Here is a 27,692-nt window from a genome sequence, read left to right on the forward strand (position 1 = left end):
GGTCTTCCTCATGAGTAGGAACCCAGTGTATGGCTTGGTGTATGCAATGCTACCCCTATCACTGGGGGTCTTCCTTATGAGTAGGAACCCAGTGTATGGCTTGGTGTATGCAATGCTACCCCTATCACTGGGGGTCTTCCTCATGAGTAGGAACCCAGTGTATGGCTTGGTGTATGCAATGCTACCCCTATCACTGGGGGTCTTCCTCATGAGTAGGAACCCAGTGTATGGCTTGGTGTATGCAATGCTACCCCTATCACTGGGGGTCTTCCTCATGAGTAGGAACCCAGTGTATAGCTTGGTGTATACAATGCTACCCCTATCACTGGGGGTCTTCCTCATGAGTAGGAATCCAGTGTATGGCTTGGTGTATACAATGCTACCCCTATCACTGGGGGTCTTCCTCATGAGTAGGAATCCAGTCTATGGCTTGGTGTATACAATGCTACCCCTATCACTGGGGGTCTTCCTCATGAGTAGGAACCCAGTGCATGGCTTGGTGTATGCAATGCTACCCCTATCACTGGGGGTCTTCCTCATGAGTAGGAATCCAGTGTATGGCTTGGTGTATGCAATGCTACCCTTATCACTGGGGGTCTTCCTCATGAGTAGGAATCCAGTGTATGGCTTGGTGTATACAATGCTACCCCTATCACTGGGGGTCTTCCTCATGAGTAGGAATCCAGTGTATGGCTTGGTGTATGCAATGCTACCCCTATCACTGGGGGTCTTCCTCATGAGTAGGAACCCAGTGTATGGCTTGGTGTATGCAATGCTACCCCTATCACTGGGGGTCTTCCTCATGAGTAGGAACCCAGTGTATGGCTTGGTGTATGCAATGCTACCCCTATCACTGGGGGTCTTCCTCATGAGTAGGAACCCAGTGTATGGCTTGGTGTATGCAATGCTACCCCTATCACTGGGGGTCTTCCTCATGAGTAGGAACCCAGTGTATGGCTTGGTGTATACAATGCTACCCCTATCAATGGGGGTCTTCCTTATGAGTAGGAACCCAGTGTATGGCTTGGTGTATACAATGCTACCCCTATCAATGGGGGTCTTCCTTATGAGTAGGAACCCAGTGTATGGCTTGGTGTATACAATGCTACCCCTATCACTGGGGGTCTTCCTCATGAGTAGGAATCCAGTGTATGGCTTGGTGTATACAATGCTACCCCTATCACTGGGGGTCTTCCTCATGAGTAGGAACCCAGTGTATGGCTTGGTGTATGCAATGCTACCCCTATCACTGGGGGTCTTCCTCATGAGTAGGAATCCAGTGTCTGGCTTGGTGTATGCAATGCTACCCCTATCACTGGGGGTCTTCCTCATGAGTAGGAATCCAGTGTATGGCTTGGTGTATGCAATGCTACCCCTATCACTGGGGGTCTTCCTCATGAGTAGGAACCCAGTGTCTGGCTTGGTGTATGCAATGCTACCCCTATCACTGGGGGTCTTCCTCATGAGTAGGAACCCAGTGTATGGCTTGGTGTATACAATGCTACCCCTATCACTGGGGGTCTTCCTCATGAGTAGGAACCCAGTGTATGGCTTGGTGTATACAATGCTACCCCTATCACTGGGGGTCTTCCTCATGAGTAGGAATCCAGTGTATGGCTTGGTGTATACAATGCTACCCCTATCACTGGGGGTCTTCCTCATGAGTAGGAACCCAGTGTATGGCTTGGTGTATGCAATGCTACCCCTATCACTGGGGGTCTTCCTCATGAGTAGGAATCCAGTGTCTGGCTTGGTGTATGCAATGCTACCCCTATCACTGGGGGTCTTCCTCATGAGTAGGAATCCAGTGTATGGCTTGGTGTATGCAATGCTACCCCTATCACTGGGGGTCTTCCTCATGAGTAGGAATCCAGTGTCTGGCTTGGTGTATGCAATGCTACCCCTATCACTGGGGGTCTTCCTCATGAGTAGGAACCCAGTGTCTGGCTTGGTGTATGCAATGCTACCCCTATCACTGGGGGTCTTCCTCATGAGTAGGAACCCAGTGTCTGGCTTGGTGTATGCAATGCTACCCCTATCACTGGGGGTCTTCCTCATGAGTAGGAACCCAGTGTATGGCTTGGTGTATACAATGCTACCCCTATCAATGGGGGTCTTCCTTATGAGTAGGAACCCAGTGTATGGCTTGGTGTATACAATGCTACCCCTATCAATGGGGGTCTTCCTTATGAGTAGGAACCCAGTGTATGGCTTGGTGTATGCAATGCTACCCCTATCACTGGGGGTGTTCCTCATGAGTAGGAATCCAGTGTCTGGCTTGGTGTATGCAATGCTACCCCTATCACTGGGGGTCTTCCTCATGAGTAGGAATCCAGTGTATGGCTTGGTGTATACAATGCTACCCCTATCACTGGGGGTCTTCCTCATGAGTAGGAACCCAGTGTATGGCTTGGTGTATGCAATGCTACCCCTATCACTGGGGGTCTTCCTCATGAGTAGGAACCCAGTGTATGGCTTGGTGTATACAATGCTACCCCTATCACTGGGGGTCTTCCTCATGAGTAGGCACCCAGTGTATGGCTTGGTGTTTGCAGACTAGTGTTTCAATACCACAAAATGAGTATTACCTCAATGAACAGCTTTGCCTTCTTCACATCTGTGATCAGTGGAATTGACTTGTCAATAGCCATACGTCGTGTTCGGTAGCCACGAGTGACAAAAGACGATGCCCGGCGTGAGCCGCCGTTACGCATGGGCAGGTTAATGACCAGGTCAAAGTGCTTCTCAGCCAGGTAGTCACCAATGTTCAACTCCTGGTCTTTATTGCGTCGTTCACCGGTGTCCTCAAACGGCCAATCAACAGCCTTGATCTGAAAACCACGAGGTAATTTAATGTGTAAAGTTTTCAAAACCAATAAGCATTCTACTAGAAAAAGATAGAATCAGACACATAGTTGGATTTTATGTGAATGCAATAATTATATTGGTCAAATGTTGGAAACTGAACTGCTGTCCTCTGTGGACTTATTTATCATTCCAGGTAAAAATTCAGCGCTCTGTCATCCACTGAATTCTGTGCTTACAATTACCATTCTGCGCTAAAAGCTCACAGCAAAACAACTTCTATGCATAAGCACCTTAGTTGAGGAACATATGTGTGTGCATAAATTCCTTGTTAACCTGTGAAATACAGTAACCGTAAGTGCAGATTATTCTGCTTCTGTAAGCAAAGATGCTCCCCTTCATGTACACATGGCCATGATGTTGGGCCTAGGTCTTGAAAAAGCAGTAAATATGACAGTATCAAGCATCTACCAGCAAGTGTCTGATAGCCAACTCTTGTTCAAGGCACAGACCTGTATAACACACTGCAATGTGAATTTGTTTCTGTCTAGACTTAGTCTGTGATCTCACCTTAATATCATGCTCGCTATAGAAGTCAGCTGTACCCATGCTGGCATACAACTCATACTTCATGTTCTCTAAGGTACGCACAGCAGGCAAAAGTTCTACTTTACCCTGTGCAAGTGAAACAAACACACGAAAATGAAATAACCTTTCAGGAGAGGGACAAACAAACAGATGGGATGCAGTCAGGCCTACAAACTGACAATAGATAAAGGACACAGTGGATTTCATCAAATCCAACAATAATTTCTTTGTCTTCTTGCAAATTGACATGAGATAGGCTTGAGTGACTACATGAGAACTGAAATCGGTTCCAAACTCAGAGGATTCAATTCTCTTCAATGACTGACTCAGTCCTGAGTTGATTCCAGCCAGTGACAGACAATACTATGGATGAACTGACTTCACCGAAAGTAAGACAATCTTGGGAACAAGTGAATTCCATGTAGACACTACGAACAGCTGACTGACATGTTTCTTCCATGAAAACTGCAACTTCAGAAACAATTTACAAAAAAAATAAGTTCCAGAACGAACACACATTTTAGTAGTCGTAGGCCCTACATGCTTGGTTGCTTAAAAAAAGTTTGGTGTGCCTAACAATGACATGGTTTCTGTATACACCTGTTATGTTCCCCCTATTTGAGTATGCAGCTCCAGTTTGGCACGGTAATATTAACCAAAATCAGGCTGATCAACTCGACTGCATTCAAAAGCGTGCCTGTCGTATTATCCTTGGATCTGATTACATCTCATATGAAGATGCTTCTAATTCATTAGGCCTCCAATCTTTGGAAGACAGAAGACGTCATCTCTGCTCCCATTTCACTAATAAATGTATAAAATCCAACAGATATGCAAATTGGTTTCCCCAAACTATCGGTGCCCTCAGTATGTCTCTTAGAAATTCCAATAATTACCGGATCCCTCATTACAAAACCAACAGATATGGTAACAGTGCAATACCCTTTCTGTCAAAGCTTCTTAATCAAATTACCTAACAAGTTTTTATGGACCCTTGTGTAGTATTGTGTTTTTCTTTTTGTTTTTATTAATTTTTTTTTTCGTCACTTGGGACGAGAATGTTTACTGCCACCAAAGTCTCAAGTAGCAAAATAGTATCCCAACTACCAGACAGAGTCAGAGTCCATGCCACAAAAATACTCGGTAGGAACTGCTCAATTCTAGTACTAGACAATTTGAACTCGTACCTTGTAGCTGCCTATCGACAGCAAAATGTTCTTCTTTGGTATCTTGAAGCCTGTACTCAGCATGGCCTTCAAGTATGCCTCATAACGATCCTCTCCAAAGCATGCCACTTCACCAGTACTCGCCATCTCAACACCAAGGAGTATGTCGGCACCAGCCAAACGAGAGAATGAAAACTGGGGAACCTTCGTAAGTAAAAAATTAGACACATTAAAAAATGTAACAAAAGAAAAGCATCTGCCTTGAACAGAAGCACCCCCTCACTGATTGAACAGAGCCATGTTGATCAGGAGTGTTCATTATGCTGGTAGCGACTTGATAGTAACGCATGCATTTTAGGGTTGTTTGTGAACCAACGAAGGGCAGTTCTAGCAAAGAGCTCTCGTTCTTAGAAAAAGTGCGCCCTGTATTGGTCAAGTTTTGGGCTCATAGACACAAAGCTATTGAAACCCTCAGACCTTTGGTAGTATGAGGAATTTCATCTTAATACAATTATCACTTACTAGCTCTCTGACACAATATTAAAACTGCAAATACTAAAATAAACAACCTTATTGGCCATAAATTGTATGCTTTTAAAAAATGGTGACCTGGACTTTGTTGTTGAAACAATTGTTCACCCTCCTCAAGCGCAACATTCTACTGAGTTTCAGTTTTCTCCAAAAATAAGAGTACATTTTAGATGATTTCTTTTTATCTTCTACCATGTTAAGGCAAAAGCAAATTGTAACGACTACAGAATACACACAAAGGCAAAAGAAGTCCCTTTTTGTGAATAATTGGCAAAAGTGAGCTAACTAAGTTGTCATAAAAGCCTTTTTTGAATAACTGATTCTCCTTGTTAGATTAGGTAGCTATTTCACACTTGATACATGGATTGGCAGAAAAGTATGGTTCTTACCTTCACACCAACTTTTCCTGTGCCTGCAGCAAGGGCACCAACACTTTCAACAGGTTCACCAATGGCAACCTCTGTTGCCAAGGCAACAAAGTCAATATCCAAGGTCTTGGAGACGAAAGGGAAGGAGCGGGAGACACGAAGATTACACTCAATCACCTTTAGCTGGTTGTCCTGGATCGCAAAACCAGAGTGAAAAACCAAATGACAAATTAAGGATATTTGGCAGCCGAGTTGGGCTATCAAGTACAAATATCTGGACAACTGTGATGCGATCTGCCAAAACCCTTCACATGGTGAGCTTTGTCATTTGGGTGCATATAAACTTCCAATTAATATGGACACACTCTTGTTTTCAGACATATTACATTTATGATTCTAGGTTGTCTACAACATGAATCTAGATTGTCTAGAATCCTAAATTAAACACTTTTGAAAATAGGACGGGGTCCCGATCAATTTGAAGTTGATATATACCAAAATGACAAAGCTCACCATGTGAAGGATTTTTGCAGATCACATCACGATTAATTTGCACGTTCATGACAAAATCTAAGCAGTGCATAACAAATTGCCACCATAATCCCGAGCAGAATGCCAGCATTGGATGGTATGTGCCAGCTACTGTACACAACAACCGGCCCATGATTCTTAACAAAATGTAGCACAAGGCTTCTTGCAATACTGCTGCTTTGAGTCAACATGGGAGGGGAGTGTAAAAATACATGCTCCAATGACAGAACTTTGTGGATATTCATGTAAGCACTATACTAGCTTGTTGAAAAGACAGTAGCACACACAAATGGCAGCACTGCCATACTTAGCCCATCTAGCTGAGCTAAACTTCATGAAATTTTAAGCAAGAAAGATATTTCTCCACATCCAGAATATTTGTTTAACAGCAAATTGAAAGATCAGTCTTGAATCCTTACATTTCTGTATTAGTTTTAAACACAAAAGAGGGCAAGTTGGAATTATAGACAGTGCTGTGTATTTCCTGTTTTGTCCTATTTACAAGCTAAACAGCATCTTTCAACAATTTTACAGTAAGGTTTATTCTTGAAAAACTGATTGCATCAGAGATGGTAAACCACATTCAAAATGGCTTATTGGAGGTGGTCATTAAGGCGTGAGGTCAAAATACAGACGGTTTAGAAACAGTTGAACGGTTGGTGTTAATCCCCGTTCATTCCGTTCGTGTTTTGGTGTTGGACAGTTCAACGGTTTGAAAAGAACCGTCTGCCATGGACTGTCTAGCTTCATGAGCAACCCTGACAACAATGGAGTTTGTGGCTTACACAGCCATGGTTGTGAACAAAAGATCCTATTCAGGGAGAACTTCATTGGCCCTGGTCAGCCTTCCTCGGCTGGCCGTGAGGATTAGTGGTTAACACCTTGTGATAGGAAGACACAAAATCAACTGCATTCCAGGCTACAGACATTTATCTAGCTTCAGATACGTTTTGAGTGGGTATTTCATGACAAAAAAGCATCGCCCCAAGATAATTGTTCGTGTTTAAGCGTTTTTTAGACTGGAAAATAAATGCGTTTATATGGGAGTGACGGGGAATGCCAAACACGGTTGCCTCATTTTACCGCCTAATCTATCGTCTATGAAAGGAAATATTCACGTAGACGCAATGTGAATTTATTTGGAACTTCTGTCCCGTGTACCATATTCTTTGAAGGTAATAAAAAAAATGTCAAACTCCGCATCAAATAGTGCTGCAAGTATGTGTTCGGTTCAGACAGGGCTTGGACATTTTTTGCCGAACTTGGGATCAGTTGGGTTCGGACATGTACACACATGTACAAGCACAATGCACACTGAGACATGAAAGGCTCGCTACGATCGAGCTGCAAAGGCCTATAAAGTATTTCTACGTGTAAAATTATGAATCTGCTATCTCTCCCGATCCGCGAGCAACTTTGATTTGAATACCTTTTTTTATAAACTTTTTCCCCAGAGTTTATGAGTACATTCCATATAAAGTTATTTCGAGGGTGTGACAGTTCCCGACCGTGTTTTGCCGACCAGAAGCGGTTGTGTTCGGACCACGCTTGACTCAACAAAACGACCGTAAGATTTGTGCAAATAGAAAAAAACAGCATGCTCAATTAGGACTTTCCTCCAGTACAGAACACAAGATTAAAATCAAATTTCGAGCAAATTGTGTTTTGGTTATTTTTGCGAAATAGATGGCTTTTGAAAACTACGAAAATGGCTTTCGTTGCATATCTGAGGGGAACCTTTCCAAGGACGGCGTGCACGTGACCAAAGGGGCGATTTTTCATCAGCCTCTTGAAGGAATAACAGCATTTTGTTATTTGAGATCTGGCAAATTCCATTACAACGCGTCTGCACTACGATCAAACCCTTCATGGTCAAATGAAAGGCAAGTTAGGCCACCGCGCGAACAAAAATCTCCTCGCGCTGCGCTGAAGCACAGCATGCACCGAACCGCTTGGCAAAATTTTCATCCGGGGATGCCTTGGATCGAACGCGAGTCCGACTGTGATCGGCATCCAACCAAAATTCGTTTTGCACTCCATTTATGAGACCATTGGCCTAAAATGGAACGTCATTACCTTAATATGGAACATAAGGGCGTGGCTATCGTAGATTGGCAAATAAAATAATACATCTGAATATACATGAGCACGATTGGATGTAGTGAGAATTTAGAAATGTTATGCAGCGACAATGCCGTACGTTGCGTGTTCTTGGTTGATTTCTGAGTGATTCTCACCACATGCTTTTTACAACCATCTCAAGATGCGGGCCATTGTAAGTTTTAGTATGTTCACGCACGTGTGGAGCACGCCGTATAACTCGTTATCCATTTTTCGTTGTTTGTTTTTTATTAAGTTTTCTTGTATTTTTGTATGTTTTCCCGCGTGCCATCAATAAAATGCCTTATTAAAGCCGTACATCCGAACCAAACAGTTTGGTTCGGTTCAAAAGTGCCTTGTTTGATGTTTTTTGCCTAGGTTCGGCGGTTCGCCTGCAGCAATAGATTAAATTGTGTTTATTGTTTTAATTTACTGTGCATTAAAGCTTAATAGGTAAAGTAAAAAAAAACCCGACATGTTTGTTTTTCCAACAAGAATTTTGTGCAGCCACAAAGTATTCAAAGAGTACAAAAGAATGGTACGTACAAAACATATTGCAACGTGCACGCATGTACTATTGACTTCAAGAAAAAGATGTACTTGTATCCTTAAATCGTGCAGGTGCAGCTTCGAAGTAGAAAGCGCGTAGTTCGCGTATGTGTCTTCCTCGATCCTACACATGAAAACCTGCGAGCGCGCAATGCTGAGTCCTAGCTTGTGCACACGGGCAAAAAAAAAAAGGTTTTATCTGTAACTACATGTTGGCGAACAGAACACTACGTCGTGAATAATTCAGGTAAATACTATTTCGAATTAGTATATTCGATTCTGCAGGTATACAGTAAGGTGTGTATTTAACTCACGATACCGAGACAAAATATCAAGATTACAGGGTATCGAGACCTGAAAAGACTGGGTCTGGAAACTGACAGCGCAATACAACTACTCAATACACGTGTTTTATCAGGATGTTTAAAACAGTCTGCCGATCTAAATCCTCCTGTGGAGCTGCAAAGTAAAGAGCTATTGTTATGACTAATCCACCAGACCGCAGAAGTCTGTGATGCCGTAATGCGATGAGCTGTCCATTGTTTACTGGAAGCTGCAGAGTGCAAGGTGTACTCGACCGCAACGGTTTGGCCAGCCTCGCTGAAGCGTTCGTCTGTTCGATGTTGACCGTCCGTGATGCTTACCGTTTACAAAGCGTTCGACGCTTTCAAAAGCGTTTGTATTTTGACCTCACGCCTAAATACTAATTCTCTAAATTCAAAGCTTTGTATCATCTTTGTGCTCTAGAAATCTACCTTTGCAATAAGCTGCAGATTGTAAGGTCCATTGACCTCCAGTTTCTGGCCTATTGCCGTGGTGATGCTGAAGATCTTATCAATGGTTTCCTGGTTCAGGTCCTGAGGGGGAGTGACCAAGGTGGCATCACCTGAGTGAACTCCAGCATTTTCAACGTGCTCAGAGATCGCCATGGCAATGATTTGTCCATCTTTGGCCACAGCATCCACATCGATTTCCTACAAACATAAAGAAAGTCAGAACACAGTTTAATGACAATCTTGCCTAAAACAGAATATTTTCAGAATGCTTTGAAACTGAGGACAGCACTTTTAGCTGTTATGTACAGTACCTGTACCTTCATTGTCTAACAGAAAAAATATTTTGTGTGTGCTTAGATCTTAACATTCGAGTAAACCATGCTGGCTGATGTTTTAGTTTGAAAATGCTGTGCATGAATGTGAAGAATGTTGTAGGTCATTTGCATAATTTCAGCTAATCATCACTCCCGTCATATGAAAAATAGCTATTATCATAGTCTGTTGCTGCCCTGGAAAACAAAATATCCAAAACATTCCTGTAACAATGGTTCATGGATGACAGCAGTTTGTCAGGAGACAGCACCCTCAAAAAGTGACAATTCGTTTTCGTAGAATAAACCACAGGAAAGTCACAGAACTGAGACTAAAGGCAACTTGACTAATGGAGTATGTGAGTGCATCTTCACAAATATAAGGAACCAAAGCTTAAACAATTCAGACACAATTCTTTGGGCACTATTGTTCAACACCTTCCTAATCACTGCAAAATCGACCACTGTTAAGGAACCAAATGAATTCAAACTGTATTTTGGGGACTCAAACTTTAAAGTGAATCATGTTCCAAAGGAATCAAGCAGCAGTGGCCAGACTAGGGTTGCTAAAATCCTTTGAAACCCCAAAAACGTCCGGGCTGGTTTTAAAACATATGAAAGCATTAGGGATGAAGACATTCAACACAGCACAACATAAAACCATGGAGGAAGGACACAGAAGGAGTTTCAACTCTGGCACATCAAAGTGCTCGATGATCATCGTCGCCTGGTCAGACAAACAATAGTAAACATTAAAAAAATACCTGATTACTGCCTGCAGCTTAGCCGGACAAGTGGGGCCAGTAATATCATAACAATATTTGTCGTGTTTTCTTTGGGCGACCAGGAAACAGAAAGAAAAAATATCTAACATTAGATTTACTTTTGCCATTTTGAATAACTTTTTAAAGATTTTGATACCCTTTTCCGTTATCCATGCATATTTTTTAATTTAATTTTGTCACTCCAAAATATCATTTTGTCAAAGTCTTTGTAAGAGTTTGGCTATTAAAGACTGGCCAACAACATGTTGAACACCGCAGGACAGTTAAGTTCAAGAAAAACAAAATGCGCCGTTTCATCAAAAGGAGGGATCATGAGATCTCATAAAATACCTTTTTGTGTAAATTCTGTAATAAAAACGATTCAAATGAAACTTACAATCTAACGAACAGCTTAGCTATTTATTCCTAAAAGAAGTCCAGAAAGAAAGCGTTCGATAAGGGCAACAACTGCACATGAACACTTCAGGTACACAGCCTAATAAGAGGAACTGCACAAGCACTACATTTGGTGATGTTGTCGGATCATATCAAGCACCAATGATGGCATGAATATTCAACTTCCTATACTGCAGTACACAACGTTTTAGGGATGCAGATTACCAATGCAAAATTGGGGCAATGATCATGGGGTACAAAGGGAGCTTATGGTTGCAAAACAGGTGGTCGGTAGAAGGCGCGCGCTGCGCTCGGGCTATGGACATACCGGGCATGCCAGAAAGCAGTAATTGGCCAGATGTGATAGCCCGGGCAGTTCAAACTCCTTCTGTGTCCTTCCTGCATGATCACACACATAGATCAGATAGCAAACTATTCTTACCTTGGCTTCCAGGATGAACTTGGAGATGACCACAGGATGGTCTTTGCTGACAGCTGCTGCTTCTGACAGGTAAGCCTCTAGATCATGATGAGTATGGGCAACATTCATGGCTGCACCACTAAGCACATAGGAAGGACGTACCAGACATGGATAACCCACTTTAATGCAAAACTCCTTGGCAGCCTGCATAAAGATCAAAGTTTCACAATATATATAGGTCATCCCTGAAGCAGTGTCCACCAGTCTCTTGACTGAGAAACACACTTTAACCCTCCTTTGGTTTTACAGCACAAATATGCACAAGTGCCCAAGGTCACTCTCTTGCATGTTGGTGCAGTGCACAACACAACACAGCTGTGCTTCTTTGAGGTGTTTACCAAGTGACCCAAAGAGTGACTTCAGCATAGGAGGGTTAAGTGTGGAATCAAAATACATTGACTGTTTGCACATGTGCAAATGCCAGTAGCGCATTCTTTTGTTTGAGCAACTTCCAGTAAGCACATGTAAGAACGGCCCTCCAGTTCCCTTGCGTTCCTCTACAACATAAGGCCTGTCATAATCTGTGCACCCAGCAAGATGTCTGCGCCACCCATGGTGGTACAAAATGTATGCGGCGAAAATGTGAAGTTCCCAAAACAGAAATGGTGACCTGACAACCGTCTGTGGTTAGGAAATAAAATTCTTGGCAACGAGGCGGGGAAAATTAAATGTTGGGCCAATCTTCTGCGTGACGCATTCCTTTTTAATTCTCTGAAGTACCAATAGAGCACCGTCAGTTAAGCACTACATTCCACAAAACAATGCCTTTCTTCTCATCAACAAAAAAGACACACACTGTATAATGTTTTGAGATGGGTGTTTGTTATCGAGTTGAGCCTTTGGGGTTTCTGCGCCGCCTTATCGCACCATTATTTTCATTCGGTATATGCAGCCAGCCAGCCTGCCTGCCTGCCTGCCTGCCTACCCAACTTAAAGAAAAAAATTTCAGCACTCACAGAGTAAGCATTCTTCCGATTAGAAATAGGGGTAGGATTTTGAGCCCCACCAATCACATTATTATTTTCATTTCAATTTGTATTCCACTCTATCAGATTGCATTATTGCCTACAAGAATTTAGTCTACCCATTTCAACATTTTTTCATCGAAACCTGGGCAAAAACATTCTCAGCCCTGACTGACTGCACTTTTTTTTTTTTCAGCAGAAAAGATATTCCCGCCTTTGCACATTTTAGAAACAATCCAACAGTCCTTGTGCCTCACAGACTTACTTTTGTGGAAAGGTTTTCACCCAGAAACATCTGGATCCAGCTAGCAGTTTTGGGTGATACTTTAGATGATGAATGCAAGCGGTCAGTTGTTGGCATCGATGGGGAAGTCACGGAATGTAATGGTCAGTGATAGTACTTTATAGAAAAAGTAAGTTCCCCCCCCCAAAATCATTTATGTAAGGCCCGTTTTCATGAGAAAAATTCACAGGCCGTTCATTGTATTTCAGACCAAGACAAAAATAAACTTAGCACGGGAATAAAATCAGGAGTGTATTCCAAATAAATTCTCTTTCCAACCAGATTGACAGCCTACCGACTGTCATGTATTAACAATGTAAATTTTCCAGCAGATGTTTTGGTTGCGTCTTCTGATTGACAGCCTGCCTTGGCACTTCTTTATCAAAATTGTGGACCACGTGAGGCTTTTGTTTTCCTGGCCAAATATAATAATTCTTCCCACCTCAGCATTTCTCTATCCAAACCTGGAACATGAGGGTTTTTATTTTTTTTCCTGCAACACTGTACGTGTTTTTATTCCGAGCACACATCTCGCCAAAAAATGAATTCTTCATTTCTTGGCAGTTCTTTTCTATCCAAACCTAGACCACGTGAGGTTTTTGATTTATTTCCCCAGATCCACTGCATTTTTGTTATTCTGAGCAGCCAATCAGCCAAAAAACCTCAGCCTTTCTTTATCCAAACCCAGATTACCTGTGGCTTTTACTTCTTCCCCAATCCACTGCAAATTATTTTTCCTAAGCATCTTTGTGGTGACAGTGCCACTCTCGCACGCAAAGATACAGCCAATTAACGTAACAATACACCCTCAATGACTCATGCCAGAGAACGGTGTAGAAATGCATTCTGAAGTACCCTTCAAAACGGGGTTGAATAGGAATGCGTGCAGAACAGCAGGGAATGTGTAGGAATGGTCAATGTATTTTGATCCCATCCCATAGATCCATACCCCACAACACCAATCTTTAAAAGGGGTCCTTACAATTCAACACAGACTCCGCTTTTAAACATTTTTGACCAATACCTCCAAGTTGGTGAGTTCCTTCCACTGAGGCTGGTTCAGCCCAATGGTGTCCAGCAGACGGGAGAATTTGAAGCGATTCTCAGCTGTGTCGATGCTCTCTGGTGATGTACCCAGAATTCGACACTGGTCAAACAAAGATATCAAATCAATGTCAATTGGATTTCACTGGACTAATTTATTGAGCAGTTATTTCAGAACAGGAGACAAGTGTTGTAGATTCGAGTCCCACACAAGAAGCATTTTGGCCCTTACAGGTCCTTTGGAAGCCTTAATTAATGCATGTACTACAGTTAAACAATGTGACACAGAGTACAAACCCAATATTGAACAGTCATGGTAAACAGACAATGAACCAACAATGCAATGGTACACAAGCACAAAATTCCCAAGCTCTGGATTGTACGTTTTACAGATTCCAAATGCAGTCCTTTCGTTTTAAGGTGTGCGATTGCATTCCCGCGCCATCACATGCCTAAAAGCTTCCCGAGAAGTGAAAATAATTGCATGCCTGAAACTATCCATACCGCACTCCTCGGTATGAGTTTACTTTATACTTATACTTCGCAACTTTTGAGAAAAATGAAATGAAAAGAATCAAACATTAGGCCTACCTAACAGTTAGTGATGACAGAATCATTTATGATTCTCCTGGCAAAACAGTTTTGCGTGACAGCTCTGTCAGTATATAATCGTTCAGCACACCCACGTTGCACAGCACTGCAGCAAGCATTGCTGAATGCATCATGCTACATACACCAGACTGTTGGTTTTGTTGATTGTTTTAATGTAACTTTATCTTTGTATTTTACTATGTCTTGATTGACCCAAGGTTTGATTCATTGTTCAAAATCACACTCCTAGATAAATTACACACCTGGAAATGTCCAGGGATGGTTTTTTCGCATGCCTGCCATTTCCAAATCACAAAGACTGCAAATGCTACAATGATTTCAAATGTTCAATTTAAAGACAACTAGATCTCTATATTCTCTCTAACCACTAGACAAATGTTAGACTGCTAGTTTTGATGTCAATGCTGGGTTGACTTGGAAACAACTCTTTAAACAGAAAAAATTTGCGATTGATTTAGGTGCTAATTAAAGCGTTGCTTGGGAATACCTGCCAAATGACAATGTGCACATTTAGAGTTGGAATACATAATTGCCTCAATGTCAAATGCCTCAGGCTGCCGTGGTGGGCTTCAGGCTGCAGTGGTGGGCCTCACGCTGCCGTGGTGGGCCCCATGTCAACCTCAAACTAACCTCCAATCCATTTGAGCTCTTTTGACCACACTAACCTGCTGACGATGCAGCTGCATGGCAATGTTATTGGGTAGTTGACCGCCCATGGACAGGATCACACCTCTAGGGTTCTCTATCTCATAGATGTCCATAACCACCTCAAAGGAGATCTCGTCAAAGTAAAGACGGTTACACATGTCATAGTCTGTGCTGACAGTCTCTGGGTTGTAATTGACCATGACAGTCCTCATGCCCAGCTGTTTTAAGGAAGGACAATCAGTGGAAAATTCTAAATATTCATGCCAAGATAAATGATGAAAGCTAAGGATTTATTTACTGCTTGGACTGTATGCAGGAATCCAATACAATCTTTTCAGAATAACAAAAGAAAAGAAAAAGACGAGAGGTCATCTGTCTGTTTGCCAACAGAACAGAGGGCTTTTTTGCATTCTTTTGAACATTTGAACATCTAAGGCATCATCACATCAAGTCATTTTTCGTATATAACACCTCTCTTTCAAGTCATCTGCAAAGTTTCAACCTGACAGAACACGTACTTCAGGAGATATTGGGCTTTAACTAGTGCACCTTTAATGTCACATGACTTGTCTCTGATGACGTCATCATCACATATGGTCATTATACCTCTAAAGCACTCTCTTTTCAAGATATCTGTGAGGCAGCATTTAATGTCATGTGACTCGTCTGCTGATGTCATCTGTCATCACGTGAGGTCTATTTCCGTAAACCTTCCCTTCCTAACTACCTGCAAGGTTTCAACCCAATAAGACATGTACAATGCAATATACAATAAAAAACATTAAACTTATGGCACAGATTAGATATCTGAAATGGTTGTCCCTTTTGGCATTCCATATAATGTGATCAGCTCTCGGCAGCATGTGGTCGGCATTTTGCCAAGTCCCGAGTATATGCCCTACGCACTGTGCGCCGTCTATGTTGCAGGCAGATATTGGGCATCCACACACACACAGTAGCATATGCACAGCATGTTAATGGATTTTTGAGTTGGCAATTTATATTTTAGGGGGCTTTTGTCGGCGGCGCTTCATGTGTGTGAAAAAGTACACCAGTTATGCACTTCATGCAGATGACTCCAATGTTTTAGCTGTCATCTCGTGCACAATTCATGCTTATACCTCTTACGGTTGATTTTTTACCAAATTTTGAAGAATAAAAGAAGTTTTTATTGTAACTTCTGGTCTGATGACATCATCAGCCCCAAACTTCACACACGTGTTGACTAGGTAAAGATGGTCATCTACATGTACATCAATTTTCAGGCGATTCGGACAAACTTCGCCACAGAAATCTATTCAAAATTCATTTTTCAGAATGTTTAACCTGTCGCTAGAGGGCGCTTGACAATTAGGTGACGTCATCTGTAGATAATTTGAAAAATACTATACACAAGCAGACTAACACCGTTAAAAACAACTCGATACCTATTACCACTTTTAAACAATAAGACCACTTCCGGTTTCGACTGGAAGGAAGGGTCACGTGATTTGACCCACACATGATGAATTGAAGACCACATTTTTTCCTGGCACTTGCTGCAAACAGAAAGTTGCGGGAGGCCAGGGTCGATTTTATGGAGTTCTATAAATTTAACGGAATATTTAAATATTCAAAATTTAATAATAAATCCCATGATGACGTCATCATGACATAAATAATTCAGAATTATCTTTGTTTTATAGTTAGTACTTGCTGCAAGTTTGACGACAATCAATGATTGCTAAGGTACGAAAATAGTGCCTCAAAAATGTGTACAAAGTCAATGGGCTAAAATAAATATTTAAAAATCGATAATAAATCACTTGATGACGTCATCATGATGTCATCTTTCTAGGACCATCTATGCATAAGCGTTCGTCATTGGCATAAGTTTGATGATGATCCAAAGTTGCAAAAGCACTAAAGTCACCGGTAGAAAAAAACGTGTACAAAACAAACGGGCTTTTGAGCCCGTTTGTTTTGTAAAGAAAAGATTGCCTTTTCGCAAAATAGCGAAAAAGCCAAAAAAAATTAATCCCAAATCATGGTTGCACTTTTTGAGCATCGGACCCCTCATGGAAACTGATTACAACATCCTGTGATTCAATGTGTTCAAAACATTGGAAAAGATTTCTAAATCACTACCTTTAAATGGCAATTTACTTCTATACACGCACCAGTTGTTGATTAGTGGTATTTCTAGAGGTATTCCACAAGGTTTTTTTACAGGAACATTAGTGGTAAATTCCAAATGACATCATCACTAGGACAAAAGAATATATCAAAAACGGTTGGGTTGGAGTCATTCATTCCGAAAAAAGGGTTGTACCCTCAACATGATGAAGCATCACTTACCCTTCTGAGCTCTGAAATACAGCCCACAGCACACCAATCAAACTCCACGCTACTACCAATGCGATATACCCCTGAGCCAATCACCATGACAAAATCACCAGGGAAGTCCAGGTCATGGCCATTGCCATTGTAGGTCAGGTATAGGTAGTTGGTGCTGGCTGGCCACTCAGCTGCCACAGTGTCAATCTGCTTGATATGTGGCCTGATGTCATAGGAGTGACGGATGTTCCGAACAGCCAGCTCTGTCCTGGGTGGGAAAGAGAGGACATGAGAATGCAGTAACTAAAGCAAAGTGGCTTGTCAATGTCTGACAAGCCTTTTAAATGACAGTGTCACAGGGACAGTGCTGGAGCCTGTGCTAGCGTCACATGTCAGTATGACTTAAGTGCAACTCTGATGCATGTGTGAATTACACACTGAGCTAGGAACTAGTTTGTCCATGATGTCACTAAGTCTTAAAATTAAAATCATTTTTATGCTACAGACAGCTATCGTCTCGTAGTCTGATAAACTTAAATGAAGATGGCCGAGTGATACTGCACACTGTGGTTGGAGTGTTTGAGACCTTTTTCAATGGGCAAGACGCTTGATATTTGCTTCTATTTATTTAGGAATTAAATTAGGGCCTAAAAGAGCAGAGATGGTTGTTGTCTTTGAATTAGCCATTTGCTCCAAAATAAGTGTCGACCTCAACCCTCCTCAAGGAGCAGTGATGGGCTACTGAAAACGGTAAGTATTCAAGGACAGTTAATCTGGTGCCTTCATGTCAATAACATTATCTTTACAGTAGTAATATCATATGTAACTTACATCTCTATGAGCTTGCCAATCTGTTTGTCAGAGAAGCCTAACTGTTTGGCCTCTAAGAGTGTATCACGGGTCAGCTTGGTTCCCCGTAATGCTTCCAGTCGTTCTCCACAGTCAACAATATTGCGCAATTTGTGAAGGAACCAGTGGTCAATCTTGGTCAGGGAGTAGAGGTGGTCAATGGAATAGCCAGCCTTGAGGGCTGCAGACAGGACAAAGATGCGTTCGTCGGTAGGTGTTTGAAGAATCTGAGGAGAAATGGCAAGCTCAACATCAACACTTTTTGCATCATACACGTGATTTTCTTGTATTCTATACCAAATAGAATTATTTACAATTAAAAATTAAATAAAATAAATAAAAATTATTTACATCTTTGCAAATGCTCTGGAGGAATTCCACATCCTTCAATTTTAAAAACTTTGGAAATTTCACGTGCAATCCCTTGTTAAAGATCAAACTCAAATCACCTCGTCTGAAACTTTCTGGATGTCCCAGTCAAAGCCGTTGACATTCTCATTGACCATGCGTAGGGCTTTCTGGAAAGCTTCCTCAAAGCAACGTCCTACTGCCATCACTTCACCTACACTCTTCATGGAACTGCCAATCTGGACAAAACATATCCAAGGAGCATTATTTCAATGCATCAATTGACAGAGGAAATCATAAGCTTTATTTCCCAATGGAAGGTGGCCCCATCACTGGAAAAATACTTTAAACAGAACCTGTTCTAGACAGCTCTGGGATACGCCGAGGGATACTTACCCACAATGAGGTTTAATCCACGTTATCAGTCATTGTGATTGCATGGGTTTGAATCTGACCCCAGCCACCAAGTGTCAATGTTGGTACCACCCCAGCATTGGGGTAAAGGCATGAGATTTAAGACTAAGGCTCGGATGTGTTATGGACTACTTTTCATGAACAATGTCAGATAGAGATATTTATTGTTGCACTATGTCAGAGGTCATCTTGATCTCATTAGCATATTGGAACAACTAGCATGTAACAGGAACACTTAACAATACAATAAGTTGTGTTACTGGACCATAAAAATAGATGCGTTCATGGGCAGACGGCAAAAATGGGCAAATCCAATAGGGAAAACAATCACCTTCTTGCTGACTTTGGTGAATTTCTTTAGATCCCAGCGGGGGATTTTCACAACCAAGTAGTCCAGGCTTGGCTCAAAGCAGGCTGTGGTGGAGTCAGTCACAGAGTTTGTCAGCTTAGGCAACGGGATACCAAGTGCCAGCTTGGCTGCAATGTAAGCCAGGGGGTAACCAGTGGCCTTGCTAGCCAATGCAGAGCTACGAGACAAGCGGGCGTTGACCTCAATGATGTAATACTGTCAAAAAAGGCATTGGGAAAATCAAGTAAGGCTTTGTTTGTGAGTATCTGCGGGCTATTAACTAAAATATGGAAGCTACATGTAACACTTCATTATTTCTAAACATTAAAAACAGTCTCCCATCAAATTTGAATAACATTTGGTACACTGAGTTATCTGACTGCACATAAACTGAATTCCTCAAACTAAAGACACTGTTGTTATACCTTTAGATTTGGGGCAAGCTTTTGCATAGCCCCCACCACCATCTCTGGGACAGACTGGTTCCTTTTGCATAGCCAACACCATCTCTGGGACAGACTGGTTCCTTTTGCATAGCCACTTCCATCTCTGGAATGGAGTGTTTCCTTTGTGTCCTTCTTTACCATTGAAAACAGAGTATTGTTCCAAGGCGTCTTTTATGTAACTAAGCAAATGCTTGCCTTTCATTTCCTGGGAGTACACCACTCACCTGCTGTGACTGTGGGTTCAAAGCATACTGTATGTTACATTCTCCTACGACCCCAAGGTGTCTAATGACCTTGATGGCAGCTGTACGTAGCATGTTATATTCAGTGTTTGTCAGTGTCTGGCTTGGAGCTACTACAATGGATTCACCAGTGTGAATGCCCAAGGGGTCTACATTCTCCATGTTACAAACCTAGTAAACAAAAAAGAAAATACAATGCAAATAAACCAGTGTACTGACCTGAGAAAAATCCTCAAAATACAATACAACCTGAAGCGTACATTGTGTCAACCCAAGGCATCCATAAAATAATTAACTTGATTTGTCATGTGTAATTTGGGAGAATGCCAAATTATAATGTCAACTGTCAAAATACCTTCTATCATGTGTCAATGGAAGGGATTTGTATTTTAGTATCAACTTTTTAGCCTGAAGTTTGACTACATGTGTTCACTGGCCTGGTGTAATCACAATTTTGTCTCTCTTTACATGGGGTCTTTACACACATGCATGAAAGACGATTAACAATATTTTTAAATGCCTGTTTATTGCATGAATGTCCAAAATAGGTAAAAGGTGCAAGTTTCTTGTCCATGAAAAAATGAGTATTTTTCCAAAAGCGCAAATTGGTTTTACTTATTTCTGTGATTTAATGGGGCACAACAATTTTAGTACCAATATCTCTTCTGCATAGGGTATTACCAGGCCTCGAACTTTACTGCGGCCACTGGCTGCATGCCCTTCCAAGTTGGCTGTAATGCCCTTTCAAAAAACTCACATCGCGAGGCCACCTTGGCCAGCGTGCCCTTCTCCCTTTGCAGCCGGCTGTATGTGTAATGAGAGTGTACAATGTAAGCCAATGCATGCAGTGCGATTCCGAATTCGGCGAGTTCAACCTTTTGGGCTGCGTTTGAGCAAGCTACTTGTGCTACCCGAGTGCTATCCCGAACGCACGAACGGCAGGAGTACTGTCCTCGGGTCAGCGAGAGTATACTCCCCATCACAGAGTATCAGGAGTATACGCCTGACCCAAGTGTAATGCACGCGCATCCACACTCGGGTTATCGGGAGTAACCGCGCGAATGCAGCCTTGAATATCATTATCAGTCGGAAACCAGGCGAGTGCTTATTGTGTTAAGAATAAGTTTTGACCATTCGCTAGGCCTAGGCCTATATCTCAAAATCATGCCATCGCGATCGCATGATCGTATAAAGAAATGCTAAAAGGATGCTTTCTTATGGGAGGACTCAAAGTGCCAGAAGCTTGAAAACCTGTTTTCCAGAAAAAGTAGGGGTGAAAGTATTTATAAACTTGTAAACTCCGGCAAAGTTGGCACTCAGTCTTGATTCGAAAAACATAATGACTTCTAAATGCCGACGTGCTGCTTGCCGACTTATGTGGCGTGCTGCCTTAATACCATCAATATAATGCATTGCACCAGTTCAATTGCTTTGATCTATCTCCATTGTTGATTCAGGTAAGTTTGTCCTGGATATTGATCATCGCTCCGTCTGTACTGAGGACGACCCGTGCATGCTGTTTGTGCTGACATAATGCTCACACACACAGCACACGTCATGCACCGGTGCGGCGTGTGTGCACGCGGGATCTTGGGGGGCCGGCCGCAAGTAAAACTTCATTCAATAGGACGACCCCAAAAAGGAACAGAGTGCATGCGCCTGCACTAGAGGAGGTACTGGTATTGATGCAAATATTGGGGAAACCCCTTTGTGGTTGTGCTCGCGTGCATGCAATGTACATTACCGTAGGCCTACTCCATGTCAGTATAGACAACGACGTTCCAGAAATCGATTGTTTACCGCCACTTTATACCGAGGATTTTTTTTGTAGTTTTGTGGAAAACGAACTGAGAGAACATGCCAACTTGAATGAAAAGACGGCTTATAAAGGCCCACTTAAAAATTATCAATGGAAATGCATCAACAAATGGTACTTTTGTCAAAAGACCGACTTACGATTGCACGATGACGACTTGATCGGAGTTTTCCGTAACCATTTAGCACACAGAAAACATTTTAAAAGGATCCCCATTTCATTTAAATAAAAGGATAAACACTATTTATTATATTTTAAACTTAGTTTAAGCGGGTTAGGAATCCTTGAATTCTAATTGGAAAGGGATACAAAATCTAAGCAAGCATTAAATCAGAGGCTGGATTCTGAAGGAAAAAATATTTCGGGTAATTGTAATTAATTAAACATGAACATTACAGTTTTATACAGTGAATGCGACAAATAATAGCAGCATGATAACGCTTTTTATTGAAGGGGGATGACATGGTGTACAAGAACTGAATAGCTTATAGGTCTACTCATGACATGACTGGTTGTCAAAAATGTAAATCAAAGGTTTCCAAATAATTGGCCTTGGTGCCCCCTTCAGCTGGCCTGGTGCCCTGTTGAAATTTGATGAGGGCAAGGCCAAAGTGGCCTGCCCCTTTTTTCCCCAAGATCGAGGCCTGTATTACTTTGGTGGATAATGACCAACTCTGGCTTTAACCACTTGCTGCCGGGGAACCTGGGAATTTCCAACATTTTTTCAGTTGTCAACAGCGGAGGAAATCCGTCATTGTTTTGAAAAATTATACCACTGTTTGTGGCATTCAGTGTGAGTGGATTACCACTGGGGACAAAGGCGCTGCAGTGGTGAGTGATACAACACCGCTGCATGCTAATCTGGCCCCTTTTGAAAAGACGTCGGCAGCGCACTGTGCCGGTTTTGGGAACAAAAGAAAATTACATAACATCACACAATCTGGGCTCTTTTTACAAAGCAGCAGGCCTGGCCTCAGTAGATGTTGTCTATAATTTTAAAAACAGAAAAAAAAAGAAAAAATACCCGGCCCAGGAGAATCAACATGGATAAGTGGGCCTGGCACGAAGTGGTTGAGTTTGTCAACCACAGGAGAAATTAATAGATCATGTGTGACCAGGTTTCTTTTCAGTCTGTTTGTTTTCTCTATGCTTTGACTTACCGTAATACAGTTATCAAAGGCATCCCTGACAACCTCGTACTCAACCTCCTTCCATCCACGCAGTGACTTGTCCACCAGTACTTGGTTAGTGTGTGCGAAGGCAGCAGTTGCCAGGGGAACAAGCTCCGCCTTCGAGTTGGCAAAGCCTGAACCCAAGCCTCCTAAGGCATAGGCTGCACGTACCATGACAGGGTAACCAATCTTCTCAGCTGCTTCAATGGCCTGTTAAAAATTACAGTGAAGAAAATGTTCAGATATAGTATCAGGTATTGTTTACTATGCTTTTGGTAGACAAATCCTTTCGTATTGCCCATGAGTATTGGTGATGACTTCACTAGATATTTTTCCAATGTGCACTAGTTATTCACTTTTATGTCACTGTAAAAATTAAAATTTTATTCATCCGTGTTTTAACAGAGATGTAACATTCTATGACTGGAGGTGTGAAATGGTCTATCTGGTCAAGATTGAGTCCAAGTTGCGAGGCACAAAGGATGAAATACTCCAGTTATTTACCATACAATTTGCATTAAAAGGGTAATTTGGGAGTCACATGTCCCACATGTGAAGGCCTAATCTGTAATTATGACAGTTGAGATCTTATTTTAAGACTTCGGTAAGAGTTGAGATAAGTTGGACTCATGCTTGAGTTCCAGTTGCCTCCATGTGAATCAAGGAAGGAAAGCAAAGCTTGCTACATTTAAATTTACACGATAGCGTAAATGACTTTAGTTGAGATATTGAAGTCAAATAGAAATGGCATTCTATGGAGCTAAAAATGCTCTGACCTGATCCACAGAATAGGCAGCCTGGCTGGGAGCAACCTGTTCTCCAATCTCCTCCATCTTGTCGGCAAATATCTTCCTGTCCTCTGTGTTAATAATGGATTTGACCGGTGTGCCCAGGACCTTAACATTGTACTTGTCCAGCACACCAGAGCTGGTCAGTTGGACACCACAATTCAGGCCAGTCTGACCACCAAAGTTCAGCAGGATACCATCTGGACGTTCACTCTCTATAACCTGTTTTTGTCGTGGCAAAAATTACTCGGTCATGATTGAGATAAGCATCCTCAAGCTGTAACCTTGAAAAGGATAACTTTCACAGAAATGTTTTGCTCAACGTAACCATAATTTATCAACCATAGGACTAACATTGAGAAATTCATTTGCTGTTTTTCAAATGATGTTATGATGAATTGATGAATTCTTAAAGTGGCCTGACATTTTACACATTTAGTTAAGGCACAAACTTCCTTCCAGAAGACAAAACACACTAACACTGCCTACATGTAATATCCCCTCAATTTTCCCCACTTTCTTCACGCTGTTAAATGGACTTGATGAGAATTGAATCCATTTCTACTTACTTGTGCCACATACTCAGGAGTAATTGGCAGGAAGTAAACACGATCTGCCATTCCTTTGGACGTCTGCACAGTGGCAATGTTTGGATTGATCAAGACGGATTGTATGCCTTCTTCCTTCAGTGCTTTGATGGCCTGAAATCAACCAAAGAAACATGCATTGGTTCGTGCAAGGAAATGTGCATCTCTGAAAATAAAACAATTCTTGGAAACTGCCTCAACGATAGAAACTGGCAAGGTGTGAAGAAACCCACACTGACAAGGTCGCGGGTTAAATTGTTTGTTTATGCTCAATCAACCATAAATTCATGTCTCCATCATGCATAAAATCATCCATTCTGCTCCAGAATAAATATTCACACTGCCTCAACACAATGATAGAAATTGCTGGGAGATTTTGGAGGATTGAGGTTGAATGTATTTTTTGGCTGGGCAATCAGAGGATTTTTAAGGATTGAGGATGCTTCCTAGCAAAATGGGCAAATGGGTTAGGGCTAATATGCAGGTTACATCTTTTGATGTCACCTTTTTGGAGGACGAAAAGTGGCCATCTGCTTTTCTGCTATCCGAATAGTAGAAAGGCAGATTTTACGTCTTCGTAACATGCAATTTTTGGCTTTTCTACTTTTCTGCTACCTCAAAAGCAGAATGATCAATTTATTGTAATGAATTTTTCCACTTTTCTGCTACTACAAAAGTAGTTTAACTTTCCTCTTTTTGATGGCGGCCGAAAAGTGGCCATCTGCTTTTTACCTGTCAAACAAGCTGGAAAGTGGATTAAACGTTTTGATGACAACCGTGAATAAAACTTTTCTGGTTTCGTGATACCGGAGAAGCAGATTTTACATTGGTGGCCGAAAAGTGGCCATCTGCTTTTCTGTTCTCATTGGGCAGTGAATGGGGTCATGAGCCTGTAGGTTACCACCATTTCCGTTCTGGGTGGAGTAAAGATGTATAGAAACCAATGCTTCATCATATTTTATCAGTGTCCCTGTGAGGCAGAGAAAACAGCATCTCAAAGGAAATACAATTTTACAGCTATAGACAAACAAGCTTGCTTGGGCCAAGGAAAACATGTGAATCTTTTCTTACAAAAGATAGGGTGGACTGTAATTTTGGGGTTTTTTTGTCTTCAATCCCCAAGAAAGGAAATGGTCATAACCTGAGGTTCACGACCCTGTTCACAACCCTTGGAAGGCACAAAAGCAGATGGCCACTTTTCGGCCGCCTATGTAAAATTGCTCCTCTGGTATCAAGCAAGAAGTAGAATTCACGGTTGTTGTCAAACGTTCGATCCTCATTTCTGCCTGTTCCGTTTTTCGGCCGTCAGCAAACAAAGAAAAAGTAAAATCTGCCCTTTTTGAAGCAGAAAAGCAGAAAAATGCATAACCAAACAATGTTCGTTCTGCTCTTTTAGGTGGCAGAAAAGTACAAAAGTCAAAATTGCATGTTACCAGAACATAAAATCTACTTTTTTACTACTCTGATAGCAGAAAGGCAGATGGTCACTTTTTGTCCTCCATAGTCACCTGCCTTTTGACAAGATGCCTTTAAAATGAGTAACTACATTGTATGACTGCTAACACAGTGAACATTTCATACTGGCATAGCAGTGCTGGCGTACATGTACCAATGAATATGATAAAGTGCCAGGTAATATTGCAAAAGCAAATCTCTGACACTTTCTTTCTTTTAAATTCTCTCAGAAAAAGAAAATAGAGAGAAAGGAACAAAAAACTAGGTAACCTGTGATCCCGAGTAGTCAAACTCCCCTGCTTGGCCAATCGACAAACCCCCTGACCCTAGGATCATGACCTTCTTGGGTGGGTTGTCTGCTGTTGGGGTACCAGGCAATGGCTTGAACATCATGGCAGTGTGAATACGCTCACGCACTGACATTCTGTTAGAGAAAGAAACAATCCTATTACAGAAGACATATTTGAGGTGCATGCTTAACAAGGGCTCATCATAATACAATGCCCCTCCAATCTGTTGCCATGGAGAAACGGTCAACGGATACATGGCATTTTTCTACAGATATGTGTGAAGGTTGAGGGGTGTCAAAGTATGGAAACAGCATTCTGCGATCTTCCAAACACCATCATCTTGCAAATTTAAAAGTGATACTCAAATTACACTAGGCAGTTTCGGCATCCAAGTTACATGTAACTGTTTGTGTCTGTACGTGTCTCTGCATGACACAGCACGTACACGAGTACGTACGTGTTTTTCTTCAAAAAACAAAAATTAATTCCCCCAAAGTTAACTCAAAGGCACTTCTATCTGAAGAAATGATACATCAAGCGTCACGCAAGTAAGAAATTTTTGTTTTTAGAAATGAAACTTAGTACTAATGTCATGTGCAAAACCAAAACTTCATACGTACTGGTTCCGTACATGGACTTCCAGTTCATTTCAGGACTGAGTACAAGATTTGCCTATTTACATGTACATGTATATAAATGCATTAATTACTTGCAGGACCTACTCAAAACCTGCAATGCATTCTTGTAGAGAAATACACAGTCAGCAGCTGATAAACCAAGTTACAGTGCAATATTAAATACAAGACTGCACACCGGCAGAGATCGCGCCTTCTCTGCCATTGCACCCAGATGGTGGAATAGACTAGATTCTAATGTCAGAGAAATACAAATCCTTGAAAACTGAAAACAGTTCTTTTTAGGAAAGCTTTCAATGAGTTTTTGTAATACATGTATATAATTTTTGTTTTGTGTGCATAAAATAATGGCATTTAATATGTGAAGTATTTTTATAGTAATGGCCAAATGCCTATGGAAGATGCAGTTGGAAGGGAGGGGGACATACAGCAGAGGCATGCGCAACCCTAGTACGCTACAACTGTCAGCAATCAGGGCACTGTAGCGACCAGTGCCCTAACCTGGCGAAGTGCCTTACTTGTGGAGATGGCCAGTGCCTGCAATCATTTGGCAATCGACTCCGAGGCCCACGGCTGTCATCTAGCAATACGTACAGCGAGGACGAGCGACAATGACCTCTCCCCCACCCCCGGAATGAAGGCCCAACCACACAGATTGTCTGCCTGCCTTGCCCAAGAGACCACCGCACTGGGCCAACACAACAAACGCTTCCAGGGTTGCCCTGCCACAGGTAACAGGAACCTCCTCGCCATGCTCCACTGACTCCCCAAGTTATAGAATGAGCAGAGTCAAGAACACAAAAGAAGAGTCTACAAATATCTTGCATGCCACAAAGGGCTGCACACAGCGGGCGTTGTGGTGACCACTCCGGTCGGCCCAGGCCATCCCCTATGGCCCATTCACTGGCACCCCTAAGTCTGCAAAGTCACCCAGCCGGAGTGATGGCATCACCTTGGACAGTGATTCATTGTCAGAGGAGACTAATACAACCAGAAGCCAAGCCCCGGAAGGGGACTCCTCTGCCTACTACAGCCGCAATGCCCCTAGAAAGCCTCCCTGTCGCACC

At 42.0% G+C, this 27,692-nt stretch overlaps 1 protein-coding gene across 3 annotated transcripts in view; it reads right to left on the bottom strand.

Annotated features, from left to right (window-relative positions):
- cad (carbamoyl-phosphate synthetase 2, aspartate transcarbamylase, and dihydroorotase) overlaps positions 1 to 27,692 on the bottom strand; it is a 72,465-nt gene that overhangs the window by 19,579 nt on the left and 25,194 nt on the right. For all 3 annotated transcript variants that reach the window (XM_022251451.2, XM_087149082.1, XM_022251454.2), the window contains 17 exons: positions 25,971 to 26,124; positions 24,228 to 24,359; positions 23,647 to 23,880; positions 22,859 to 23,080; positions 19,865 to 20,053; positions 19,177 to 19,410; positions 18,533 to 18,670; positions 18,066 to 18,310; positions 17,256 to 17,502; positions 14,936 to 15,136; positions 13,639 to 13,761; positions 11,328 to 11,510; positions 9,394 to 9,612; positions 5,480 to 5,650; positions 4,581 to 4,763; positions 3,376 to 3,480; positions 2,589 to 2,831 (listed from right to left, as the gene is read on the bottom strand). In XM_022251451.2, the coding sequence (XP_022107143.2) occupies positions 2,589 to 2,831; positions 3,376 to 3,480; positions 4,581 to 4,763; positions 5,480 to 5,650; positions 9,394 to 9,612; positions 11,328 to 11,510; positions 13,639 to 13,761; positions 14,936 to 15,136; positions 17,256 to 17,502; positions 18,066 to 18,310; positions 18,533 to 18,670; positions 19,177 to 19,410; positions 19,865 to 20,053; positions 22,859 to 23,080; positions 23,647 to 23,880; positions 24,228 to 24,359; positions 25,971 to 26,124 (3,223 nt within the window). The remainder of the gene's footprint in view (positions 1 to 2,588; positions 2,832 to 3,375; positions 3,481 to 4,580; positions 4,764 to 5,479; positions 5,651 to 9,393; positions 9,613 to 11,327; positions 11,511 to 13,638; positions 13,762 to 14,935; positions 15,137 to 17,255; positions 17,503 to 18,065; positions 18,311 to 18,532; positions 18,671 to 19,176; positions 19,411 to 19,864; positions 20,054 to 22,858; positions 23,081 to 23,646; positions 23,881 to 24,227; positions 24,360 to 25,970; positions 26,125 to 27,692) is intronic.

The sequence above is a fragment of the Acanthaster planci genome, linkage group LG18 (genome assembly GCF_054643075.1).
Source record: "Acanthaster planci isolate LZ-2023a linkage group LG18, COTS_SCS, whole genome shotgun sequence".
Lineage (NCBI taxonomy): Eukaryota > Metazoa > Echinodermata > Asteroidea > Valvatida > Acanthasteridae > Acanthaster > Acanthaster planci.